General features: G+C 48.4%; 1 protein-coding gene across 4 annotated transcripts in view; it reads left to right on the forward strand.

The window, feature by feature from the left end:
- Positions 1-8062, forward strand: part of CMTR1 (cap methyltransferase 1) — a 38016-nt gene that overhangs the window by 12969 nt on the left and 16985 nt on the right. For all 4 annotated transcript variants that reach the window (XR_003092823.1, XM_006018572.1, XM_006018573.2 and 1 more), the window contains 7 exons: positions 2137-2229; positions 2833-2904; positions 3609-3703; positions 3801-3873; positions 4064-4262; positions 6814-6932; positions 7173-7269. Coding sequence is in view for 3 of the 4 variants with exons in the window: in XM_006018572.1 (XP_006018634.1) it covers positions 2137-2229; positions 2833-2904; positions 3609-3703; positions 3801-3873; positions 4064-4262; positions 6814-6932; positions 7173-7269 (748 nt within the window). In the remaining variant the exon portion in view is untranslated. The remainder of the gene's footprint in view (positions 1-2136; positions 2230-2832; positions 2905-3608; positions 3704-3800; positions 3874-4063; positions 4263-6813; positions 6933-7172; positions 7270-8062) is intronic.

Here is an 8062-nt window from a genome sequence, read left to right on the forward strand (position 1 = left end):
TGACCGATCAGTCCTGCAACAAGCGCTGGCAGTGGAATAGGCCAGTGAACGTTAAACGCCACCATGTCGATGTCAGTGACATGTCCTCTACTCCATGAAGCTTGTCTGACCAAGAAACTTGCTTCTTCCTGTTTCAGCAGGTCGGACCCAAGTTCCACGACCAAACGTCCCAACCATACAGCTAGAGTTTCTTCAGGTTGGATTCTTGATTCTCTGCACAAATCCTGCAGTTCAGTTCTGGTGCGAGCGTAATAGGTAGTAGCGCGAATTACACTCTGGACTGATGACTCGACTGGTTGTTGCTACAGGCTGATCTGTTACTTCGGGAGTCATTGCTGCTGTTATTGTTTCAGGCAGGAGGGGCGGATGCACTCCTCCGCTCGATTCTCCCTTCTGTCGGCAAGAAGGCGCGGTCGCCGGAAGCAATGCTGCGTCAGTGGGCGGGGTCGCCGGCCGAACTCTCGAGAGTTCCTCCGAAGCTCCACCCTTCTCTTCCGGTTCTTCCACGCGGTCTCCCTCTTGCTCGGCGCCATCTTGGAATGGCGTCTGAAGATTTTCTTTTGCAGCTGCCTCTTTGACCACTTGAATGGCCATACGCAGCTGGGCTTTCAAACTTAAATTTTTCTGCATTAGATCAGTTACTGTACGGAAAGTTGCAGTTAACATTCCCCCCTTGTCGTATCTCGGGGTTACCCTCTCATCTGCGGCGCGTTCCTCCGTCTCCAAATCTTTGCAGAGCTCGGATGGAAGCTCGCGACTCCTCAATCTAGACGCTAGCATAAAGGGGGCGAACCGGTCAATCGGCACAGGTTCTTCAATCTCCCGAGCACATCTTAGGCAACGGGCACACTCCCGGGTGAGGGTCGGGTTTACTGCGCCTGCCGGGCTGAGTCTGGCGAGGGACACAGTGTCGAGGGGCCTAAACAGGACCCGCTCATCATTCATTATACACCCGAATGCCGCGGGGTGAAGATACACTTACCTCTCTCTTGGGGCTCCGTCTTCGGAAGCTCCCTCTTCTCCCTTCAGCGAAAGGCGCCCGCTGATAAACCTGTCACCCGTTCCGCCCGCCTGGTGGTAAGCGATATGCACCTCCAGTTCCACGACGCTTGCTACGTCGTGTTTCCCACTTCGCCAAGGGCAGTTCTCAACTAATTCTAGTTCTGTCGTGCTTTCCCCGTATCCCATCCTCGTCGCCATGTCGGGGCCGAGGGGCTGTGGCCAGCAGCCCAGGCACGTGGGCTGGGGAAAAGGTCGGCACGACAACTAGAATTAGGCAGTGACGCGTAGAGGTTGATTAAAGATTGTTTTACTTACACCGTAGGTGTTCGCGGTGCAGGCAGGAAAAACTTTCTTGAGTTGCAGTTACAGACAAACACAAGCGGAGTTTGCTAGGCTCCACTGAAGACACACGAGCGGAGTTTGCTAGGCTCCGCTAAACGAACACGAACAGAGCTCTGGATACCACTCACGGAGTTTGCTAGGCTCCGTGGAACAACTGAAATGAGAGTCCGAAAGGTGACTCTCCACGAGCGCGCAGGGTGGGGTACGTCGAGGGATCGTGTGGTGACGGGGAGAGGCTAGAGGTTGATCAGGCCCCTGTATCCTCCTCTAAGGCACACGCGGAGTTTGTTAGGCTCCACAGCGCGCTTAGAGTTCTTCACGAGATGGATGTGAAGTCCTCCAACTTGGGTGGAAACTGCTCAAGCCTCTTATATGGCTAGCAAGCCAATCGCTAGCTGCCACGTGGGAATAATTTAGAAACAGCCAATAGTGGGAAACAAATTTACATACGGGTGGCGGGATCTCCTTTGCACCGGGGTTTTCTCTATGCAACTGAGAATTGCACCGTGCAAAGAAAGCTCCATGTGGCGGGAAATAATTCTGCAGTGCCGAAGCGCGCACACAAAATCATACCCTTTGGGTCATGACAGGAGGGTAGTAAAACATTGGAACAGGTTACCCAGAGAGATGGAATCTCCAGCCTTGGAGGTGTTTGAAACCTGATTAGATAAAGCCTTGGGTGTGATGATCTAGTTGGGGATTATCCTGCTTTGAGCAGGGGGTTGGATTAGATGACCTGAGGTCCATTCCAACTCTAATTTTCTATGATTCTGTTGTGTCTTATTTTTGCAGGCTGGTGCCTATGAACAGGTGGACTGGTGCCCTGAATGCACCACTGAAATCCCTGATGCCCAGGAGATGAAGGAGTGGATGACTGTGGGGAAGGTATTTCTCTGAGAAAGCAGAGTCCTGTTCCTTCCCCTTTTGCTTAGCCTGGTGACAGTCAGTCTTGAGTTACCAGGGCTCTTATTTGTCACTAAAGAGTTGTGGAGAACTATGGGCACTGTAGAGATGAGGGCCAGATAAGTGCCTACACAGATCAATCCCAGCCTGGTGTCCCACATGGCACTAGCATGTTGAGCTCTCCCATTTTGCTGTTCTGAATTGCAATCACTGGTGCAGAGGGCACTAGGCAGCCTCAGGGTTTTACTCCACTTTGTGTTGTGGTTTGGGTCTCTACTGACACAATAAGTTTTTTCTCCCTGATCTGTTGCTCTTCAGAGGGTTGAAGAGGGAGAAAGACCATCCAGGGCTGTGTGTGCTGCCCTTGGTTAGGGCAGGCAGCATGGGGAGTGTGCCTGTGATCCACATACCGCTCACCCTGAGGGGAAAGTGGGATTTCCACATGATGTTACTTACAGCTCCAGCCTCTTGCTTCTCAAGTTGCTGGCTTCACCCATCATTCCTGTGAGTTCTGGGAAGTACCTCACAGAAGCATCTGGGACAGAGTTGGCTAATTGCTGTGTGTTCTCATTGCCCCTGCTGTAGCGGAAGATGGTGATTGAAGATGAGACAGAATTCTGTAATGATGAGCTTCTACAGCATGTCCTGCAGTGCAAGGTGAGTTCCCTCCTCCAGGGGCCAACGTAAGAGTTCGGGGAGGCAAGAGCAGCTAAGAGCATGTTCAAGGAACAGGACAGCTTATTTAGGCAGTTGGCCAAGAAATCTTTCACCTTTTGGTTGCCAGTGCAGGTTGAGACTAGGTAGAGAACAATGGAAGTTGTTACTGTCTGGCTATTTGGCAGCCAGTGTGACATGATAAATGTCCACATCTCAAAAAACATGGAGATGAGTGATACCAAAGGCACCTTCATTGGCAGTTGCAGCAGAAAGTCTGGAGACTGAGTGAGCTGTGGAGAAAAACTCTCCTTTTCTTTGTTTTGCCCTTCAGTCTCCCAGTCTTGCTTCTCTACTTCAGGGCTGCTGTGTAGTGGTGGTGACCAGAGAAGAGCTTGTGCTGTGATGACCATCTAGCCAAACAGAACTTCTGGCTCTGGGGTTGCCAATCCAGCACTTCTGTAGTTTAGCTCATTGTAAAAATTGAGCACAACTTGGGACAAGTGCAAGGTATAGGTAGATGGCTGAATGATTACACCAGTTTCAAGAAATGTCCTTACATTGGTGTAGCCTAGTCATGATGGGGTCTAGAGATACATGCATAAGGAGGCACCATTCCTAATTGAGAGGTTGGGAAGTGCTCCAGCCAGTTGATCTGCCCACTTGTCCATGCTATAGCTGACTCCATTTTGTTTCTGCCTCTGCAGAGCGTGTTTGATGAGTTGGATGGGGATGAGATGCGCCGGGCCAGGACAAGGTCCAACCCCTACGAGATGATCCGCGGGGTCTTCTTCCTGAACAGGTCTGCAGAGCATCTCGGCTTGTAGCCTCTTTCTCCTTCAGGCATAGTAGTTTTGCCAACCTGGAGTGGACTCATATCCCTGTTTGTGTGTTCACAGAGCTGCGATGAAGATGGCAAATATGGACTATGTCTTTGACAACATGTTTACAAACCCAAAAGACTTTCATGGGGTAAGGAGTCTCTCTCATTTCCAATCAGGGATGCCTTCCCAGTGGTGAGAGGGAATCCCGTAGGCACCAGCAAGGATGTGGATGCTTTCAAGGTGGCAGAGATCCCAGCTGAGAGGGGCTGTATTAGTGGGTTTGCTCAATGTCGGCAGTGGCTCTTGGGCCATTAGAATTGTCCCCATTCTCTTTGCAGAAACCCTTGATAAAAGAACGGGATGCAGAGCTGCTTTACTTTGCTGATGTGTGTGCGGGCCCTGGTGGCTTCTCTGAGTACGTTCTGTGGAGGAGGAAGTGGCATGCAAAAGGATTCGGCATGACCTTGAAAGGACCAAATGACTTTAAGCTGGAGGATTTCTATTCCGCCTCCAGCGAGCTCTTTGAGCCTTACTATGGTACGCATGGGTATGTGGTGGTGTTGCCTTCGCTACAGAGGTTCTGCCTCCAGGCCAGTCATATGTTCTATATGTGGGGAAGGGATATGGCCTGTTAGGAGTTGGAGATCACAGAGACATCTGATCACAATAACCATTTCAGAGCCATCCTGATGGTGATAGAGGTGCTGTTGTATAAAAAAGGGGTCAAGGTTATAAAGCCTGCATGGCAGGTCATATTCCTGCAGTTCTGAGTGCAGCCTGCCACTGAGTGTACATGCACTTGAGTCCTTCCAGATGGGGGAATCTGAGACAGAAGTTGTTCATGGATTAATTGACAGAGCCAGCAACAGAAAGACAGCTTGCCTGATTTGCAGCCCTTCTGCATTAACATTTAGGCTGTTTCTTTTCTGGACCTTGCCAGCACATCTGAGGATTTTTAATTGGTTTGGACACGAAATTAGAATGGGGGGGGGCACCAGCACCTCCCTCCCCCTTTGCATTTTATTGCAGCATTAGGTAAGGCAATGTAAATATGATTGGTGTTGTAACCAAGGACATAACCTGTCTGCCTTTCCAGCCTGAAACCCAGGGCAACTTGTTGTTCATGCCAGTAGTCTGACTGGTTTGGAAAGCTCTTGACATCCAACCATGAATTTATGGTGTGTGCCTGACACCTTTGGATCAGATCAGATAAAAAGAGTTCTCAGTGGGCAGCTAGGTGGATAAACACTTTATAAGGACTGTAGCACTTGGATCTTCATATCTCATCCCATGGCAATGCTCTTGTGGAAAGTTGTGGATACCTGTGAGAATGAATAGGCCAATGACTTTGATGCATTCTCCTGTTTCCCTTTCTCTCTGCGTCTAATGTGCTATAAAATATATTGAGATTCGTACAAACTTCTCTCCCAGCGAAGGGAAGGAAACAAACTGCCTTAGTTCTCATGCCAAGTGCGAAGAAGAATGGTAACAAATTCCAGTCCAGTTCCACTCAGCAGCAGGGTAATGGATGAGGAATTTATTTCTCAAAGCACCGTCAGACGCTCTGATTGCTGCTGCTTTTTGCTTGATATAGTATACCTTTCTAGTCACCCTGTTGAGTTAATAGAAGCTGTAAATGTGGAAACTCTGCAGAGAACAGAACCTCAAAATATATTCAGATTTCACAGGATTCTGAGTACATCATCTGCGGTCTAGTGCAGGCAGATCTTAAAAAATCAGCTGTGGGAAGATTTGCGTCTTACCTTTTAAAAGAGCCACCAAAAGAATCTGTAAAATATTCCCTTGAAGTAATAACAGCTCAGCTACTGAACATTTCTTCTCCCTTTATAGCGGATTGCTAAACAAACTTTCACACAAGCAGGTTCTTTAAGGCCCAGACTATGTTTAGTGTGGAAGTAATAGTAACACCATTCCTGAGAACTCTGATCATGGTTTTTAGTGGAAAGTTGCTAATCAAGATTTGCTGGCCAGTGTAGACACACTTATTCTGCTTGTGAAAACTGGCCACCAAACTGTGCCATAGATTAAGGTACCATCTACACTGACATTTATACTCAGTAGTGTAATGAAGGGGAACGCCACTGAGGAACCAGCCCTGGATGCGGACTTGGATAGGGCGGTGCTGCTGGCCTGGCAGTGAAGTCATTGATGCTGCCCTGGGCACTAAAGAGCCCAGTTACGCTTTTTTATGCTGTAAAAACTGGTGAGGATCAACTCTGAATGTGATCAGGCAAAAGAGTTCAATTGCTTCAAAAGCAGTGTGAGCGTAGGCAGCTGTAGCTGAGGGCCAGGTTCACTGCACACTGGTGCAGCAGCCTAGGCAGCCTGGACTCCATGGAGCCATTCTGGATGCCTCATTTGTTCTCCTTCTTATCCACTCCTCCTCCAACACTTCCCCTCAGCAAAGCCTCCTGGCAGGAGTGTGTTCCACTCACCTCGCTTACCCCCTTCCCCAACAGATACATTCCAGAGCATGGGGCTGCAGCTGCCCATTTCCTATGGCCAGGTTGCCCCTGCTGTGGGAAAGACTCCTGGTGGGGAGGGTGGCATGCTGGCACCTCCTCCAAGTTGGCACCTAGGGCTGATGCCCAGCTCATCCTGCCCTACTTACACTGCTGCTGAGTAGTAAGGTCCCCTTCCTCCCAACACACTTCAAAGTGGTATAATGCTGTAGGTCTGTCCATGTAACCTGTTTTCTTCCTAACCAAAATGGGTGGGACAGTATTCTAGTGCAACGGGTCCTATCAGGGAGGCAGGAGGGGTGAGCTGGCTTTTCCCAAGGCTAAAACGTGAACTTTTTAAACCTGGGTATAACATGGTTTAGTTCAGCCTAGCCCACACAGGCAGAACCCAGCCTGGCCATGGAAAGTTGTGCTAGCATCTTCCAGCAAGAACCACACTCCAGACAGTTCTCTGGAGTGGTCCTGACTTAGCTTCCAAACTCTAGGTGGTCATGGACTGCAGGTTGGTATGGTATCAGCAGATAGGTGCTAGTCTGTCACTGGTGTATCCTCCTATCTCATGTGCTGTTTGCATATGTTTGTAATTACTTCCTTTTTCTGTCTAGGAGAGGGAGGAATTGATGGAGATGGGGACATCACCCGCCCAGAGAACATCACTGCATTCCGGAATTTTGTTTTGGACAACACTGATCGCAAGGGAGTGCACTTCTTAATGGCTGATGGGGTGTGTTTCTTTTTCTCCTTTGTAAAGAATGCTGAAAGCCTTTAGCTAGAGTCAGAGTACAGTGGGGCTGTGACCAGTTCTCTGTTTTAGTTGGTGTGGAATTTGGTCAGGCTTGCCAGCAAATCTCTGATCAGCGTCTGTTTATCCCAATATGTTCAAGCTGTTGTGGTTGTAAGTATCAGCAGTATCTCTAGTTAACCAGTGAATTTGCAGAGATGTTCACTGCATGCTTTGTTTCAGGGTTTCTCTGTGGAGGGTCAGGAGAACCTACAAGAAATCCTGAGCAAACAGCTGTTGCTTTGCCAGTTCCTAACAGGACTCTCGATTGTCCGGACAGGTATTTTTATTATTTTTTTAACTTTGTTAGTCTTCCCCTTCTTTTCCAAGGTGAAGGGCTTTGCAGATGGGTGCTATCAAATGTTGCTATCAGTGCCTGGAGTCAGTTCTGCTGTAACATTTAAGTTTTGTTGAATTCAGTAAGTGTGTTCCCATAGGTGTTCCTCATCAGTCTCCAGACAACCCTTGTTAGATTCAAGGCACCAGTTGGAAAATGCTAGCTCACAGTTTTCACTTGTTTGAACTACAAAACAATAATAGAGCACTCCTGTTGCAAAGAACACAGAAAGCCCACAACAGCGTAGACCGTGGCTTCCTATTTTATTTTAATACTGTGGATTTTTAATACTTTGGATGCCTATTTAAAATCTCTGGGTTTATCTTATAAGAAAGTTAGTTAGCTGTGATAGTCTGAAGTCAGGTAGAAGGCAGGGTAGATTTGCACCTTTTATAGGCTAAATCACAGATGTGTGTAGCATAAACTTTTGTAAGTAGAGGACACTGTAGCTCTATGTAGCTTCTGTGGCTGAGGCCTCCTGTATGTTAGGAATGGTTAGCATGAGGGCTGATCTTTCAGAACAGATCATTTTGCACTGAGCCGCCAGAGGATCAGGGCTAGAAACTTTCACAAAGTTACTGCTCACATTGTATCCCATGTTCAGAGCATTTGAGGCAGTGACCCTGGGAGCAGCTGAATGTTGGAGCAGGCTTGCTAAGCAGTGCAGCCTTCTTTGGTTTCTCCTAACCCAGCCTATCTACTGGGGTTTCTCCAGGCAGATTCTAAGCTCGACATT

The sequence above is a fragment of the Alligator sinensis genome, unplaced genomic scaffold (genome assembly GCF_000455745.1).
Source record: "Alligator sinensis unplaced genomic scaffold, ASM45574v1 scaffold198_1, whole genome shotgun sequence".
NCBI lineage: Eukaryota > Metazoa > Chordata > Crocodylia > Alligatoridae > Alligator > Alligator sinensis.